General features: G+C 49.2%; 1 protein-coding gene across 7 annotated transcripts in view; it reads right to left on the bottom strand.

Moving 5' to 3' along the window:
* LOC119968947 overlaps positions 1–18,487 on the bottom strand; it is an 89,833-nt gene that overhangs the window by 31,221 nt on the left and 40,125 nt on the right. For 2 of the 7 annotated variants that reach the window (XM_038801969.1, XM_038801974.1), the window contains exons 1-5: positions 12,223–12,511; positions 11,128–11,500; positions 9,913–10,146; positions 6,741–6,812; positions 1,938–1,997 (exon numbers count right to left, since the gene is read on the bottom strand). In XM_038801969.1, the coding sequence (XP_038657897.1) occupies positions 1,938–1,997; positions 6,741–6,812; positions 9,913–10,146; positions 11,128–11,425 (664 nt within the window). In that variant the 5' untranslated portion in view covers positions 11,426–11,500; positions 12,223–12,511. Of the gene's footprint in view, positions 1–1,937; positions 1,998–6,740; positions 6,813–9,912; positions 10,147–11,127; positions 11,501–11,892; positions 12,109–12,222; positions 12,512–18,487 lie in introns of those variants that run through there. The other 5 variants (XM_038801972.1, XM_038801975.1, XM_038801970.1 and 2 more) reach the window with 5 other exon arrangements.

The following is an 18,487-nucleotide window of genomic DNA, read 5'->3' as shown; positions in this document are numbered from 1 at the left end:
AGCAGACTATTAAAATTGCGCTAAGGTCAAATGAGCATTAATTGCTTTGACGACTAACAGAACATCCACTCGCAACATTATCAAGAAGGGCTCTACTTCAACGTCCAGTTAGTGTGTGACAATAACTTGAATGCCCGAGATGCACATAGCTGCCATGATGTTTTCATCCTCCAATACCTGACCTTTCCTGATTTCTTCAGAGAAGGGAATCAGTCCTATGAATGGCTTCTGGGTGATAAAGCATACCACTACCACCCACGCTCCCCCTCCCCACCATAGTACCAATGGCTAATGATCGCTATCCGTCCCAGTGTAACTTCTCTCCACGGAACAAGAATCACATTTCTATGTACCTTGGTGGCACATTAACTCAGAAATGTGTGCAACCTCAGAAATGTGTGCAACCTGATGCGCAATCAATGGACACGGAAATGAAGCAGTAGTCCGAATCGAAGGCTTTAATCTACAAGAAGTGTGCCCAGCAGCAGGAGTACAGAAATGAACTGGCTGCTGGGAGACACGGGTTCTTATACTCCGCCTCGTAGGCGGAGCTACCTTCCTCTCGACCAATGAGAAGACAACACTTGGGCCAACGGGCAGCGGGCCTTCTGCACCAATGGCAGCTCACATTCCCAGGTACCGTAAGATCCCTTGTCATACTACCACACAACCGGCCTTTGATTTCTTCCAGGCCTGAATCAAGAAGTTCTGTCTCTGTTTTCTCTCACTTGGTGGCATGCCTAACTGCTATCTGGGTTCAAGTGTGAATGTAATATTACTGTGATATGCACTAAGTTATTGGAGAGGGAAGTGAAAGAATCAAGCCCCCTTGTTCTCCAACACGCTTGTCCTCAGTACATTGGTGAAGGGTGCAGGCTGAACTGTCCTTTTTAGAATTCTGTAGAATGGCCATATGGACTTGAAATGTTAACTTTGTTTCTCTCTCAGCGGGTGCTGTCAGACCTGCTAAGATTACCCAACATTTTCTGTTTTTTATGTCCTTTTTAGATACTTAACAGTGTTCAGACGCTCACAGTCCTGCAGCACGTTTCACACCAGTGAACATGTAAATGCACAGACTCCGGAAAACCACATGCAACTTCTGCTACAGACCAGCAAGGGTCCACGTTTATTTTAATAAATGTTGTAACTAATGTTTAGGTTATTCCAGCCTTTTATTTCTAATGGGTAAAGCTGTCGAGAAATGGATTTCAGTTATTCCAGCTTGAAATCTGGGACGGAATTCTGCAATAATGGGGCAGCAATCACTCTGGCGTTAACAGCCCCCGAAAGTAAGGGACTCTCCACTTTCTCGGGGGCTAGGTTGACGCCGGAGTGGTTCCCGCAGCTCCAGCCAGCGGCGAAGGGCCGGGGTAAGTTCGCCCATGCGCGGAACGGCCGGCGTGATCTCGCACATGCATGGACCGGCCGGCGTATTTCCGCGCATGCACAGGGGTTCCCTTCTCCGCGCCGGCCCCCGGGCAATATGGCGGAGCCCTACAGGGGCCAGGCGCGGAGGAATGAAGGCCCCGATCGTGGGCCAGGTCACTGTGGCCCCCCCGGGGTAGGATCCCCCTCACACCCTCTACCCAGGACCGCCCCCGCACACTTACCTGCCAGGTCGCGCCGCGTGTGAAGTGAGTAATACCCGCCGACGGGACTGGGTAAAACTTGATGGCCACTCGGCCCATCAGGGCCCGGAGAATCGCCAGAGGGACCTCAGTCAATGGCCCACGACCGGCGTGGTGGGAATCCCACTGGCCCCTGAAAAACGGCGCCGGATAATAGGGCAGCCGACGTCGGGGCAGTATTTGCGCCTCCCCCCGGAGATTCTCCGACCCGGCGCAGTGTCGGAGAATCCCTGCCCCCTGATGTTTTGCTTTTTGTATTTTAGGGAATGTTACACATATCTTTTAGAAATAAGCCCAAAAATGTACCTTCATCAATACCCTTTTGTTCTTCACCCGAATCAGTGCCACTTTGCCCTGCAGGTGCTCCTAGAATTAAGAAATAGTTTGTGATTCACATGTATTCCAACTTTTTGTTTTCATAAATGCTTGCACAGAACCTGTTCACCTGCAAGGACAAAAGGCAGCAGACACAAAGGAAAACCACGACCAGAAGGTTCCTCCCCAAGTCTTCCAACATCCTGACTTGGATCAGTATCACGGTACTTCCACCATACTTCACACCCTCTACCCAAGCTGGGGTAAAATCCTGGAAATCCATCTATTTTTTTTTTTTTTCTTTTATAAAATTTAGATTAGTCAATTATTTTTTCCAATTAAGGGGCAATTTAGTGTGGCCAATCCACCTACTCTGCACATTTTTGGGTTGTGGGGGCGAAACCCACGCAGACACGGGGAGAATGTGCAAACTCCACACGGACAGTGACCCAGAGCCGGGATCGAACCTGGGACCTCAGCGCCGTGAGGCGGTTGTGCTAACCACTAGGCCACCGTGCTGCCCCTGGAAATCCATCTATACCTGCATTGGGGATGTACTTACACCACATGGATGTGTTGGTTCAAAAAAGCAGCTCACATCACAAGAATGAATTTAAAAGACTCTATGCTGGCTCTTGTACGCTTGAGGACACATGAAAAAAAAAGAGCAAATCTCATTCAAACTTGTGGTCAGGCACTTTTGTCTGAAAACGGACCAGTGTCGTTTTGCTGTTGACTGAGCATTGTGTGTCGAAAGTGCAATCCACTTTATACTGCACAACAATGATAAAACTGCAGACATCTACTGCTTTTATGCTCACTATTTTTCTCAACCTATTTAATTACCTCTCTCTCTCTAACATTTGGACCTGTTTTCTGATCATATCAAAGCCTTAGAAATAAAATGAATCGGAAATTAGTGTTGTAGTTAACACTATTCGGCAAATTCTACAGAGAATTCTATACGTATTCCTTAGAAATTTGATTCGACCTGGTAAAACTTTGAAACATCAAATAATATATAACAGTGAAGCAGATTTGAAAGATTCTCAGTCATAATGGTTGCCTTGCGTTTATTATGAGCACATCGAAAGCTCAAAATTTCACAGAATATTGGTTGCTCTGTACTGAATAGAATAACTGATTGCAATGTTTAATTCAACTATTGATTCGGTGCTACTTTTGTCCTCATCAAGCTGAGTGTTCACAGAATCATAGAATCCCTACAGTGCAGAAGGAGGCCATTCGACGCATCCAGTCTGCACCAACCCGCTGAAAGAGCACCCCAACCAGGCTCCCACCCTATCCCTGCAAAACCATAACCACACTTAACCTGCACATCCCTGGACACTAAAGGGCAATTTAGCATAGCTAATCCATCTAACCTGCACATCTCTGAACTGTGGGTGGAAACCAGAGCACCTGGAGGAAATCTACGCAGATACGGGGAGAAAGTGCAAAGTCTACACAGTCTTAGAATTTACAGTGCAGAAGGAGGCCATTCGGACCATGAAGTCTGCACCTGCCCGTGGAAAGAGCACTCTACTTAAGCCCAGGCTTCCACCCTATCCCCGTACCCTGACCTAACCTTTTCGACACTAAGGGGTAATTTAGCATGGCCATTTCACCTAACCTGCGTATCTTTGGACTGTGGGAGGAAACCGGAGCACCCGGAGGAAACCCACGCAGACATGGGGAGAATGTGCAGGCTCCACACAGTCACCCAAGGCTGAAATTGAACCCCGGTCCCTGGCGCTGTGAGATGGCAGTGCTAACCACTGTGCCACCGTGTTATCGGGAATATAAACAAAAAAGCTGAAAATATCAGCATCTGTGGAAAATTGTCTGTGACCCTTTGTGAGAGCCAAGACCCAAGTGCCCCAATTGCCTTATGAGGAAACTTGTTAATTTAAATTAATTATGAGGTGTTAATGGGCTATATACATATTTTGTGTGCAAGTTGACATATTAGATGCGTTAGGCTGTACACCAAGCTGCACCGAATCATATAGTTGACTTCAAGCCTCTGATTCCAGTATTACAGGGATCCACTACCCAAAGGGGCCTCACGGTAGCATGGTGGTTAGCATCAATGCTTCACAGCTCCAGGGTCCCAGGTTCGATTCCCGGCTGGGTCACTGTCTGTGTGGAGTCTGCACGTCCTCCCCGTGTGTGCGTGGGTTTCCTCCGGGTGCTCCGGTTTCCTCCCACAGTCCAAAGATGTGCGGGTTAGGTGGATTGGCCATGCTAAATTGCCCGTAGTGTAAGGTTAATGGGGGGATTGTTGGGTTACGGGGTTACGTGGGTTTAAGTGGGGTGATCATGGCTCGGCACAACATTGAGGGCCGAAGGGCCTGTTCTGTGCTGTACTGTTCTATGTTAATATATATGAATCAGTGTGACGGGTATGAATAAACACATTAGCTCCATAGACTTAAAGCAAATAACTTATTTTTGCTGTCAATTTCTGAATGTGTTTGTTCCTTGACAGTTCAGAGTTCTTCGGTCATGCTTCCTAAGTGATATTGATGTTAAAGGCTGAAGTATTCCGAATTGTGATTTGGGGAGTAAGGATTGTGTGGTTCATTCTGAGAATGTTGTTTTTGGATGTGGAAAGATTTGCAACCTATATCTATCTTTAAATAGAGCAGAGGTTAAAATTGAACTATTTAAACAGGTAAGCAGCAAAACCTGAAGATTGGAGAGTACTAGTTACAGGCAATTTAATTTTACTGTATTTGGCAAACTGCCGAGAAAAGGTGTAAAATTGCCATTATTCAATCAATGGGGCACGGGGGAGGGTGTGTTGGTGGGGATGTTACGCTGCCCCTTAAAAGATTTTTAGACACTATTTTGATATGAGCTGCATTCTCGGTTTTCTGTTACTTAAATAATTATATGCTGTAATCGTTACAAAGAGAAAATTAAAGTTGGGTTAAATGAGTTTGTGTTTAAATCAGTTAAGCACCTCTTTGCTTTTTTAAATTAAGTTTTAAAAATTCAAGCAACATACTGGTTTAATTTAAATAGGAAAGTTTGAGTGGTCAGTATCCATATTGAGCTTGGGTAGGGCGCTCTTACCAAGGGTTGGTGCAGACTCGATGGGCTGAATGGCCTTCTTCTGCACTGTACGGATTCTATGATTCTATATATATGCCATGGAGTTTTGGATTATTACTTGTATTTATTGCCCTGTTTTATCATTACTTGCAGCTGTGCATTTTATAATGATGATTCGTGCCATTTAAAAAAAAAATTTAGAGTGCCCAATTCATTTTTCCCAATTAAGGGGCAATCTAGCATGGCTAATCCACCTACCCCGCACATCTTTGGGTTGTGAGGGCGAAACCCACGCAAACACGGGGAGAATGTGCAAACTCCACATGGACAGTGACCCAGAACCGGGATCGAACTGTAGCCATCTGGGATGGCCACTTCCAGAACACAAAATGGATGTTTGCAAAGACTAAAGGGAAACATGGACAGTGCTAAGAAAGCAGGCAGGCACAGAGCCTGGATGCGTATTGAGAAGGCAACTCCCAGACGAAACTGAAACTGTAGGTCAATTAGCATATTGATGGCCCATCTCCGAGAACAAAGGAATAACATTCAAGTAACCGATACTATTGCAGACACCCCGGTGCCAGAAAGACACAAACAAAGCAAGGCCAACGGCCACCTTAGACACGTCCAGCCATCAGGGCACCCACCCCTTTATTGGTCGAGATCAATAACGATGATTAAGATGCGGTCCAATTAATTGGGAATTGGGGCCAAGTTCAAGGCCCGCCCAAAAGCGCGCAAAGCCCCTTTCAGGTATAAGTAGAAGCCCCCGAGAGAATGGCTCTCTTGGACTCGACTCTCGAAGCGGAGAGACCCGTCCACCAGAAGCAAGTAAATCCAAGGTCAACGTTCACCATCAGACGGACGACCTTAGCTGTTCTCCTGTTACACCTTCGCACCCAGCAGCCTCAGATCCGAACAACGGCCATTGTTCCTCTGACTGAGTGGGCACCCCAAGTTAAGTATAGGCATTAGCGTTAGAGATAGTTTAGTTTGTGGTATTTTGTGCATGAGTAGATATTACTGTGTGTGTAAATAAATAGTATTGACTTTGAACTAACTAACTGGTACACTGGTTCTTTGACCAGTATTCGGGTTTGAACCTTGTGGTGGTATCGAAAGATACCTGGCGACTCTACCGCAAACATAATCAGGATTAAGGAAGGCGACCATACTGACCGCCATATTTAGAACCAGACAGGCAGAGCAACAGAACCTGGGACCTCGGCCAGTGAAACAGCAGTGATGATTGGTGCCATTTAAAAATTAATTCCAACTTCAGCTCTTATCTGAATGACTTTCTGCAACAAGACAGAGAATTGCAAAGTGTAAAAATAGAACATGAAATGAAATGAAATGAAAAGAAAATCGCTTATTGTCACGAGTAGGCTTCAATTAAGTTACTGTGAAAAGCCCCTAGTCGCCACATTCCGGCGCCTGTCCGGGGAGGCTGGTACGGGAATTGAACCGTGCTGCTGGCCTGCTTTAAAAGCCAGCGATTTAGCCTGGTGAGCTTAGCCTGGTGAGCTAAGCCTGGTGAGCTCAGTAAGGAGGGGGAAGATCAGGGCATGCAAGAGTTGCAAACAATTTAGAACGTAATCCAGGCTCAAACTGCCTTAAGGACAACACTGTAATAACGTAATCAGTACAGAATATATATTTCAATTTTTTCCCCCATTAAAATCATTTTCACTGTTATTGAAAGAAAGCAATCCATAAGTACTTACTCACCTTCAAGTGGTTGTTTGCCAGAATTTAAAACACAGGATGCAATTGCAGTCGTTAAATCATCACTTGGGTTATCTTTCAATAAGAGAAAAGGAGAAGAGTTTGAAAATGATTAATGGCATGTTTAGAATATCGCACAGTTTGTTCCGTGGCAACGCATTCTATAAAACCCTCGCGTTCAGACATCTGGTGCATTTATACCCGAATGAGGTGGTGCAAAATGAATACTGCGCAAAGTGGAACAAACCTACATTAAATGAATAACATTCAAACAGAGAAAAAAAACCTGCAAATGCTGGACATCTAAATTTGAAATGGAAAGGCAGTGCACTGTCGCCACATTTTGCTGATGACACAAAGATAGGTGGGAGTGCAAGTTGCGAGCAGGACACAGAGTCTGCAAAGGGATATGGATGGAATAAATGAGTGGGAAACAAATAAGCAGATGGTGAACAATGTGGGAAAACTGTGTGTTTATCTTCCTTGGGCAGGAAAAATAGAAAATTACATAAATGGAGACAGACTATAAAATGCTGCAGCCCTGGGTGTTCTCCTCCATGAAATCCATAGTATTGCCATGCAGGCAAGGAAGCCAAATAAAATGCTGGTCATTATTGCAATGGGCATGGAATATGAAAGTATGGAATCTTGCTACAACGCTCAGAGCTTTGGTGAGACTATATTTAGAATACAGGTTGGCAAAGTAGTTAGCACTGCTGCCTCACGGCGCCAAAGACCCGGGTTCAATCCTGGCCCCAGGTCACTGTCCGTGTGGAGTTTGTACATTCTCCGTGTGTCTGCATGGGTCTCACCCCTATAACCCAAAAAGATGTGCAGGGTAAGTGAATTGGCCGCACTAAATTGCCCCTTACTGAAAAAAAGTATTGGGCACTCAAATTTTTTTTAAAATACCGTGCACAGTTGGTTATCCTTCTTTAAGGAGGGATATGCAGGCACTTGCATTGGAGGCGGTTCGGAGAAGGTTCTAAAGGTTGATTCCTGAGATGAAGAGATTGTCTTATGGAGAAAGGTCAAGAAGGTTGGGCCTACACTCCAATTTGAAGTTTAAAAGAATGAGAGGTTATCTTATTAAAACTTATAAGGACCTGAGGGGCCTTCAAATGATAAAAGGACATTTCCTGTCACTGGTGAATCTGGAACTAAGGGCAGTGGGCTGAGCTAGTTAGGTTGGCTAGGGTCCCTAACAATGGGTCAGAATGCCAGGAGCAATCCTGCAAGCCATTTGGGAGAATTACAGATGCATTTTGGGTCCAAGCAGCAACTAATTAGTTTCCATTGGGGCTCCTGTCCCTTTAAGGAACGAGCGGTCACCTCCAAGAGTTACCAGCCAATGGGAGGGCTTGCAGCATTTCAATCTCAGCTATGCCGTCCAGAGTGCTGGTCACTTTTTAAAAATTCATTTTTTGGAATGTGGATGTCACTGACTGGGCCATCATTTATCGACCACCCCTAACTACAGTTGAGATTGCTGAGACTGTGCCCACAGTGGCTGAAGTCAGGCCTGCAACATGGTGACTGGAGTCAGTGACTGTTAAAGGTACGGTGGTGTTGATGCTGGGATGGCCACAGCAGTGTGGAGGATCCTCCTTGGGCTGCAGAATGTTGGTGTACAAGTGCACTGCTGCCCCAGGCCTGCAGGGAGACTGTCAGTGATCAGCAGACATTCTGTCCAAGTGGCAGAGAGTCAACCTGGCACTGGTAAAATGTCAATGGCAGGGCGAAGGCAATAGCCACTCCACTCTCCCTAGCCATCAGCTTGAGTGACCAGCCTGCCTCCTAGACCATTCCTAGAGGGCTGGTAAAATCCAGCCCAGAATTTCTTTAGAAGTCTTTAGCTCAGAGAGCAATGGAGTCATTGAATATATTCAAGGCTGAGAGACAGACTTCTGGCCGGGATTCTCCCCTACCCGACGGGGCTGGGGGGTCCCGGCGTGATGGAATGGCATGAACCACTCCGGCTTCGGGCCGCCCCAAAGGTGCAGAAGTCTCCCTTTCAGGAAGTGTCCGCACCTTTGGCGCCACGCCTGCTGGGGCCGAAGGGACTTCAGCTGTGCATGCGCCGGAGCGTCAGCGGCTGCTGACGTCATCCCCGTGCATGCGCGGGGAGGGGGTCACTTCTGTCTCCGCCATGGTGATGACCATGGCGAAGGCGGAAGGAAAAGAATGCCCCCACGGCACAGGCCCGTCGTGGGGGCACCCCCCGGGGTCAGATCGCCCGGCGCACCCCCCTCCAGGACCCCGGAGCCCGCCCGCGCAGCCTGCTCCCGCCGATCAGGTAGGTGGTTTGATTCCCACCGGCGGGAGAGGCTTGACAGCGGCGGGACTTCGGCCCATTGCGGGCCGGAGAATCGCCGGGGGGGGGGGGGGGGGGGGGGGTGCCGACTGGCGCGGCGCGATTCCCGCCCTCCGCCGAATCTCTGGTGGCGGAGAATTCGGGACACGGCGGGGGCGGGATTGACGCCGGCCCCCAACGATTCTCCGACCCGGCAGGGAGTCGGAGAATCCCGCCCCGATCTATAGTCAAGCTTTATGGGAAACAAGTCGGCAAGTGGAGTTAAGGTCATGGTGACGTCAGCTATGGTCATACTGAATGGCAGAGCAAGGAGTCATAAGGTCTGCCCTGGCTCCTTTTTCTGATATTTCCATTTGGGGAATTGGTTTGGAAGCATTATTGGGACGAACCATTATTGGGACGAACAATTGCAGGATACTTTGATTTATACATGTCGATACAGTTAAGAATTCTTTTCAACAATAATTCTCCCATATTGTTGGTCTCATTTTAGAGCACTGGTTCACTCCCATAATGTTGCCTTGTGTACATTCCCAGGATCAACAGCACAACTGTCAGATGGGGGGAACTCACATTCCACCATACTTACAGCAGTACTGCCACTAAAGAGAAAAATCTTGTCCATAGAATGGCCACAAAAAGGGGATAGTATTGGATTGTGTGACCACAAAACAGCACGCAACTAAAATGAACCTTTCACACAACGCTCAAAGTACATCAGATTCATTTTCTTCTCAGTATTGTAACTACTGAAGTATTTGTCAAATTATTGTATTGTAATATCCTATCTTCCATTGTGCTTCAGCGTGATTAGTGCATGAATTCAAATCTACCACAGACTCTATATGAATATGTATTTACCTAGCTTTTTCCCCCAGTTTTTAATATCCATCTGTCCAATCTGTATTCCGTCTGTTATGGGCTCATCCTCCCGAAATGATTCATTCAGTAATTTGCGCAGCAGAGTTGTTTTCCCAGCGCTCCTGTAGCCACAAACAGCCAACGTCCGGACATAAAATGGGACTTTTCCTTGCTGGAATACATTTTGAAGTTTTACTCGGAGTTCATTATCCATCATGTTTTCATTTTGAGTACCTGCCAATAAGTAAAGATATCAGATTCAGCAGGAAATAAATAAGTCATTCATCCAGCTGATGCCATTTAATACTCCAAAGAGGAATGCCATTAGCTTGTGCCAAAGAGGCAAAGATTCACATTACGAACTCTGCTGGAAAATTATGAAGGTCCTGATGATCTGTGAACTGAGTGACAGTCAGCCTCCTGCCCTGAATGTCAGGAATGAAGCAGATGGTGTAGGCCAAGCACACAGGGTCTCATCTTATGCTGCATTTTCAGGGGACCTGGTTTGGAGCAGAACCTCAGTCAGACCTACATATGGTTGCCTGGGTCAGATGCCAGTAGTCAGCAGGTAAGTTGAGGTCCTACAGGCCTGGCATTTCCCCCCGGTCCTTACATTGGATTGGCTTTGCGGAATATTAAAACAGCATTAACGGGATCCACCTTGAGGACTCCAGTCCTCAGCAAGGTGATGTGGCAGCACAGTAGTTAGCAGTTGCTTTAAAGCTTCAGGGTCCCAGGTTCATTTCCTGGCTTGGGTCACTGTCCGTGCGGAGTCTGCACATTCTCCCCGTGTCTGCGTGGGTTTCCTCCGGGTGCTCCGGTTTCCTCCCACAGTCCGAAGATGTGCAGGTTAGGTGGATTGAGCATGATAAATTGCCCTTAGGTGGAGTTACTGGGTTACGGGGATTGGGTGGAAGTGTGGGTTTAAGTAGGGTACATTTTCCAAGGGTCGGTGCAGACTCGATGGGCCGAATGGCCTCCATCTGCACTGTAAATTCTTTGATTCTATGACCTTCGAAAAACTTAGAGATGGAGGAAAGTTCATCGAAGAAAGGGCAGTATGTTCTTGATTTCTGGAAAGAGTCCCTCCCCAAAGTTAAACAACTTTTGAAATTATCCCGAGTATCTTTACATCCTACATTTCAAAGCACCTCACTTCATTGTTGAATTTTAACGGCTGTAAGTGAAATGAGACACAAAGTGAAAAATACCCACCAGCTTCCGTCTCTGTTGAAGGAAGTTCACTTTGGTGACCATTCTGATTGGTATTGCTTGGCATAACATCAGCACTCCCATGCCCACCAGTCAGCTGGTCAGTCACCTTTGTTTCTGCCACAAAGTCTTTGGCCAGCCTTCCCAGATTTTTCTTTCCGATGATCTCCAGTTTTCTACAAACTTGCTCAGCCTTCTCCTTTAATGCTCCTGTTTGCTGCACGTCTTCAGCTAACCTTTCCAAGCTTTCTTTTCCAACTTTCTCCAATGTTTTTCCTGCACGTTTTAAAAACGTGCCCATTTCAAAAAAAAAAAAATTTGATCACAGCTCAAAACCAAGGCAATCGATTGCCTGTTCTGGAAAACAGGGCTGGAACTGGAGGGGAGAAAAACACATGTATCAGGCAAGAAAACAAAGAAGGCAATATAAACAACATTAATAATAGTGCTTGATCTGCAGCATAGTTAACAATACCAACTAAGGGCAGCACGGTGGTGCAGTGGGTTAGCCCTGCTGCCTCACAGCGCCAAGGTCCCAGGTTCGATCCTGGCTCTGGGTCACTGTCCGTGTGGAGTTTGCACATTCTCCCCGTGTCTGCGTGGGTTTCGCCCCCACAACCCAAAGATGTGCAGGGTAGGTGGATTGAACAGACTAAATTCCCATTAATTGGAAAAAAAAAATTTGGTACTCTCAATTTTAAAAAAAATCAACTAAATGTTCAGGTGTAGGCTTTCATCCCTTTTTCTCTTAATTCCTGGAAAACCCACCTCTCCCGCTTTCAGGGTGTTGAGTCTGTTTTTCTTTTTACCTTAACCTCAACGATTATCTCCCTATCCGGTGAATGTTTAATACTGCTTCTTTGTCCTGTGGTAGAAATCGACTGGAATAAATAAATGCAACTTTAATATTCCTCACGACCGAGGTTTCTTCCCTGTGCTCTGCGTACTCTCTCCGCCATGTCCATGTTCCATGGCCGCCTCCTGCTAGCTCATACAACTGGAATATACGAGGCATCATTCTTTAAGGAACAAGAAGCAACGACTGGTAAGAGGTTAGATCGGAGCTTCAATTCGGAATGGAAGGGAAGGGGTACTTACCGCGAGCGGAGAAGTTTAAAAGTGAAAGAAGAAGACGGGAAGAAGCCACTGTGGCCCTCACATGCCGGGGCGGGGGGGAGGGAAGGTTACTGGCAAAGGAATATCGCAATACTCTGCACGTACATTCCCAGCTTGAGGCAGTCCTCTTTCTCTCTGGCTGTGGGCTTTTGGGAAGTTCGCTGTGATTCATGTATTAACGCAACTGAAACCAAAACAACAGCAGACATTTCACACAGACGGTCTTTCCCACCGCCCCCCCTCAATTTCTATTGTCTCTTTTCGCTTCTTGTTTATCTCTTTTTAGTCACTTCCTCTTTCTTTCCCATTCTCGCCACTCCCCCCCTCTCCCCTTTTCCCACCTCAGCCCTCTATACTGACCCCTCCTCTCCATTCTCCTCTCTTCCTCAACCCTTTCTCGCTCTCCTCCTTCTCCCCGACTTTTCTTTCCTCCCTGCACTCTCCAGTAAGTAGATAATACAATTGATGTAGCATTGAAGGCTCTTTCAAGAAATGTCTCTTTTTGTTAACGTGATTGATATTAATCAGCTAACTTCACGGGCCGGATTCTCCCTTTCTGAGAGTAAGTGTTGATGCCACGCAGGATTCATGGAGTCCCACAGCAGCAAAGCTGGCATTGCACCTGGACCGATTCCACTACTGTTGAGGGGCTGGCACCAGCGCCACGTGGAACACAATCGATTCCAATGAGAAACGGTGCCGGATTCGCTGATTTTGCGATTGACGCTCAGGAGGCTGACAGGCTGCAGCCACATAGACACACTGCACTCCCCACACACACCATCCCAGCCAATGAGATGGGAGTAAAATGCGCGATCCCACATTTCGCTTATGCAGAGCTAGAGACTTTCCTGGACGCCGTGGATGACCCTGTAACCCGGCCCGGGAAGGAGGTTGCCAGCCGCCGCCATTCGCAGTGCCTGGGCGCAGATGGTAGAGGTCGTGAGTGCCGTGGGCAAACTGTCCAGATGGGCCAGCAGTGCTGGAAAAAACTATGATCTCTTCAGGACGGCCAGGGTGAGTGGGCAGCATTGTGCGCCTGGCACCAACCCAGTCGCACACACCCATAACCTGACAGCCCCCCCCCCCCCAACCTGGAGGGCGGCCGAAATCGCACCTCGCACCACATACCGGCCGCCATGGTCGGGTGCCCTGGCCACTGGAGTCACCAGCTACCCATCCTTGGAACTGTCTAACACTGAGGTTTTATGTCCCCCACCTCAGGGGAAGGTCGCTCACAACCTCCAGGAACGGGAGAAGACAGGAGGGGGACCACCAGACCTGTGGCCCCTCACTGTGGCAGAACAGAGTGTCCTGAACATGGTCGGTGGCCCGGAGGAAAGGAAGTCATCGGGATGGATTTCGGCTGCGGGCGAGGAGGTGAGACTCCGCTTATTTCCGGTTCCCCATGAAACGTGTGTTAAGCTCCCCCCCCCCCACACCACCCTCACACCCACACCACCATCACCCTACAGCACCCTCACCCTCCCCCTCCCAATCCCACACCCCACACACAAGCTCACCCCCACCACCCCCTCCCCCGGTCTAATCATGTGTCTTGCAGGAGCTGCTGGATTTGGGGCCATCTGGCGCTGCCTCCCCCAGCCAGTGCCAGAGCCGATGCCTCCACCCCCCCCCATGAGCTGAGCAGCGATGGGAGCAGCTCGGACCCCAGCCCTCCGCCCAATACCCAGGAGACCCTGGAGCTCAAGTCGGTGGATGACAGTGATTTCCCATCACAGCTGTCTCCAACACCGTCCACCATCACAGAAACACTCACCTCGGCTGGGGTGAAGAGGCTCCGGGGACACTATCTGGTGCTCACCACACAGCTGATCTGGTACAGCAGATGGAGGTAGGAACACCTGAGACGGTGGATGGTCAGAGCGGGGGACCAACGCAGGGACTAGCTGCCGTCCAGACGGGTTTCGGGCTTCTGGAATAGACAGTCCCATCGATTGTGGAGATGCAGTCGCAGAGCCAGGGACTATATGAGGGGTTGCCGGCGAGCATCCAGTACCTGCACGTTGTTCTTGAAAATACAGAAAAATGTGTCATTTGAAACATGGAAGTCTGGCAATATCTGGTTTGAGAGGGTACAGGGAAAGATCCCACAAAAAGTTTCATAGCAGCTGCAAAGAGCAGGGTTATAAAATGCAGATTCTTGCTCACAAGCAGGCTAATCAAACACATAGGTTTCATGTGGTAAGCTAAAACAATGGCTCACACCTTCATGGAATGTAACTATCTCAGAAAGCATCTGGAAAAGCATGGATGAGAGTTTCAATTGCATTAAGTGACGAATGTTTAAAACAGGCAAGTCTTTCAAGTCATAACCAAGTTAAATTTTAGCATACAGCTAAAAGCAAAGTTTCACACCTTAATTGAAATAAACTCTCTTAGTAAACAGCTGGAAAGGATGGAAGATGCCCAGTCGAATTTGGTGTCAATTTTAAAGTGTAAAATTCTACGAACATCAAGTCAATTAAAAGAAAATCGGAGACGACCTGTCTACGAGAAACATCATTTAAGTCAAAATCAAAGGCAAAGTTATGAGCTGGGGACAATTGGAAAATTAAACGATTCGAAATCACAGAAATAAAAGTTAACTATTGAAACCAAAGCATTTTTTAATCAGATCTGAGAGGAGACGATATGCCCAAAATGAATAATTAGTTGTAGTAAGATGTTTACATCAAAGATACTTTTAAACTATCAAAGTGAAACAAGCCCATTTACAATAAAGTCGTTAAAACTTAATAACTCTCAGAAAGAGAATATAAACCCAGGGAGCAGAAGCAACAGCAACAAGAGAGAAGGGGAGGAGAACTCAGAGAGAGAGAGAGAGAGAGCTCGGTCATGGGAAAGACAAGGCAAGCAGCCGAGTTTAAACAGTTATACATCTAAGGAAGACTAGAATTTAAACAGGAGCCAGAGTCAGCTTAGAGATAGCTAGCAGAGCCAGCTCTCACAGCTCGGTGCATGGGAAGAACAGGACACAGCAACCGAGTTCACCAGCGAATACAACTCAAGAAGACCAGATTTTAAGAAGATCGATTGCCAAGGTGGGCCTGAAGCAACCAGCAGCCAGAAGCAAGATCTTTTTTCCTTTCTGTAAAGAAAGTGTTTGCAGCTTTTAAAAGAAAAAATATAATAATAAAAATAACTTAACCTGAAAAAGTGGTTATTAGCTTACTTCACTTCCTTAATAACGCAGGACCCAGGACATCAATGCTATTAAGGGGTAAGTAGGTAAAATTCTTCGGTGAAGGTATGGGTTATACCGGGGGATAACTTGAAAAGATAGTTTGACCTGAATAGCACCCACAGAAGCCTGCATTGGAGTCAGGGAGTGAGAATCCCTGTTCACCATTTAGAATATCGACCTTTTTTTGGTATAGGGGGAATTCTAAGAATAGTGGTGAGTTTTAACTTCAACGTGCAGTTGGAGGAGTCGGCAGGAGGTGGTGCCGACTGCGTGCCACCCAGGCCAACACCGTAGGGGTGGCATCTGCGGTGGAGGCATTGGGGGGCGATGGTATTGGCTATGGATCATCATGTTCTAGGTCTGGGGGGTTCTGTGCAGGCACTGGCTGGACACAGGACAGGGCAGCCACCTCACATGCAACCATGTGCTAGAGCCACCTGGAAATCACAGCAGCGCTCCTGAGCCTGGCCCATTCACAGCAGGCCATGGTGGGAACGTTGGCGGCATTGTCCAGGTGCTGACCGACGTGGCGCAGACACAGAGGGAAGTGGCCCAGTCCCAGAGGGAGGTAGCCCAGTCACTGGCTGATGTAACAAAAACTCTTAAGGTGGTGGCGCAGACAATGGGGGATGTGGCACAGTCCAAGAAGTTGATGGTCCACTCACTGTGCTCCAGGCCGTGAACCTGGAGACCCTGGCCGAGACCAGATCGGGCCTCCAGGACTGGCAGTGCCAGGTGGCGGGGCAGCTTCAGGGGATAGCTCCGCTCACACACCCGTCCTATAGAGTAGCCTAAAGGCCATCTTGCACCCCGATGGAGGAGGAAGTGATGGGGTCCATGCCGATGATTCCCGCAGGGCAGGTTCCGGAACACTGTAGCACCTCCGACTCCCCTCTGCTGTCTCTGATGCATCTGGTGAGCAGCAGGCGCAACACGACACCTGGGATGCCGAGCAGTAGCCGGGCCCATGCAGGCCTGGTCGCCCCAGAAGACGCCCATCAACGGGGATCTGGGTCGCAGGGCGGGAATCACAGCAGGCTGCCCCCACTCCTGCTGGGGACAATCTGGGGACCCACTTAGACGTAACACTATTAAGGCTAGAAAGTTAGACACCATTTAAGTTGGCTCATTGTGTTACTGTCAACCTAGGGCCCACACCACGCAGTGCGGCAGGTATGTATCACGGAGGGAGTTGCAGGAGAGGGGTGCCTGGGGGAGGGCGTGTTAGGGCGTGTGGGATTGGGATGTGGTGTCCCTGGCCAGTCACCCCCTACCGCAGTTGGTGAACCTGGAGGCGATCAGAACATCCCATGCCGTTGGCCATGGCGCACGCATCGTGCAGCATCCCATGCCTGCCTGGGCCCCATGTCCTGCCTATCCTCACCCTCGCCCGCATCCTCCTTGTCAGATGAGAACAGGTTTTCCTCCTCCTCCTCCAGAATGTCAGCTCTCTGCTGCGCGATATTGTGGAGAATGCAGCAGGCCGCCATGATGCAGGCGCCCTCTCAGCCTAATACTGGAGGGCAACTCCAGAGAGGTCCAGGCACCTGAACCGCATCTTCAGAAGGCCAAAGCACCACCTGATCATGCTCCTGGTTGCCGTATGTGCATCGCTGTAGTGGGGCTCTGCGTCGGTCTGTGGCCTCCGGGTAGGTGTCATCAGCCATGACCGCAGTGAATAACCCGTCACCCAAGAGCCAACCCTCCAGCAGGAGGGTGCGTCTCGAACATGTCAGGAATTGTTGAGTGTGCCTGATGAAGGCGTCGTGCACACTGCCCGGGTATCGGACTCAGATATGTATGATGTGCAGCTGATGGTCACACGTCAGCTGCGCGTTCATCGAGTGGAACCCCTTTCGGTTTGTGTACAGCGGCCTTTCATCTGCAGGTGTTGGTAGGGGAACATGCATCCTGTCGATCACCCCCTGGACCCGGGCATCCCGTCGATGGCAGCGAACCCTGCTGCCGTGGCATTCTGGTGGGCTCGGTCCACATTGAACCCTGCCGCCTGGGCATACAGTGTCTCCCTTACAGCACGGATGCACCTCTGCACTGAGGTCGGTGAGATCCCAGACAGGTCCCTACTCGGCCCTTGGAAGAACCCTGTGGCATAATGGTTCAGCGTGACCATCACCTTGATGGCTACCGGGGGCGGGTGTCCTTCCCCCAAACCCCCGTGGTGTCACGTATGCCATGATCTGGAAGATATGTCGCACTGTCTCCCTACTCAGCCGGAGTCTTCGAACAGCATGCCCCGTCCGGTAGGTCCTCGAATGACAGGCGCGGTGCCAGAACACCCGAGGCCTCATGTGGCTCCTTTTTGGCATGTCCGCTTCCTCGGCCTGTTCAGCAGCCGGCTCTTCATACTGGGCAGCTGCCTTCTGTTCCTCTGGGGCACGCTCCACTGCTGCAGCTTCCTCCTTCTCGAGCAGTTCCAGCCGCAGGACATCTTCCAGGGCTGTGGTGATTAGCAGGAGGCCAGCATTGCTCATTGATTTCTAATATCATTGTCTGCAGGGGTGAACGTCCAACACGTTAGCGCAGGGCATACCCCTGTGCACAACCAGGCCTAACGGGCTGTATGGTGCCCTGGTTGGCATTGCGGGCTCTGCTTGCCCCCCCCCCCCCCATTCTCGCACCCCTGGCCCCGCCGATGCCCGGAAATGTGGGAACCTCTGAACCTGCTGTCTGCCCCTGATACCAGGTGTACCATCGGCTGACACTGCCCTTGCCAGCAGTTCACTCCGTGGCTCCCCCCCCCCCCCCCCCATAGGCGTTACTGTTGGCCATGCCCTGGGTGGGTTGCCGGCGGATGGCGGCAGGGTAGGGGCATATGGTGGAGGGTGGGGTGGGGGGTGTGGAGACACCCATACGGATGGTGTCACTCTGCAGAACCAGGGTGGTCAGTAGGGTGCACAGCAAGATGGCTGCCATGCAGGCTGTGGTAATGGCGGTTCATGACTGGACACCACCCCAGTCCCGTTGGGGGTGGTCACCATCACCCCGGCCACTCGGCCCGTTCCCCCATCACCCCCCCCA

This window comes from Scyliorhinus canicula, chromosome 7 (genome assembly GCF_902713615.1).
Source record: "Scyliorhinus canicula chromosome 7, sScyCan1.1, whole genome shotgun sequence".
Classification (NCBI taxonomy): Eukaryota; Metazoa; Chordata; class Chondrichthyes; order Carcharhiniformes; family Scyliorhinidae; genus Scyliorhinus; species Scyliorhinus canicula.
This window is presented reverse-complemented; position numbering and strand designations above follow the sequence as displayed.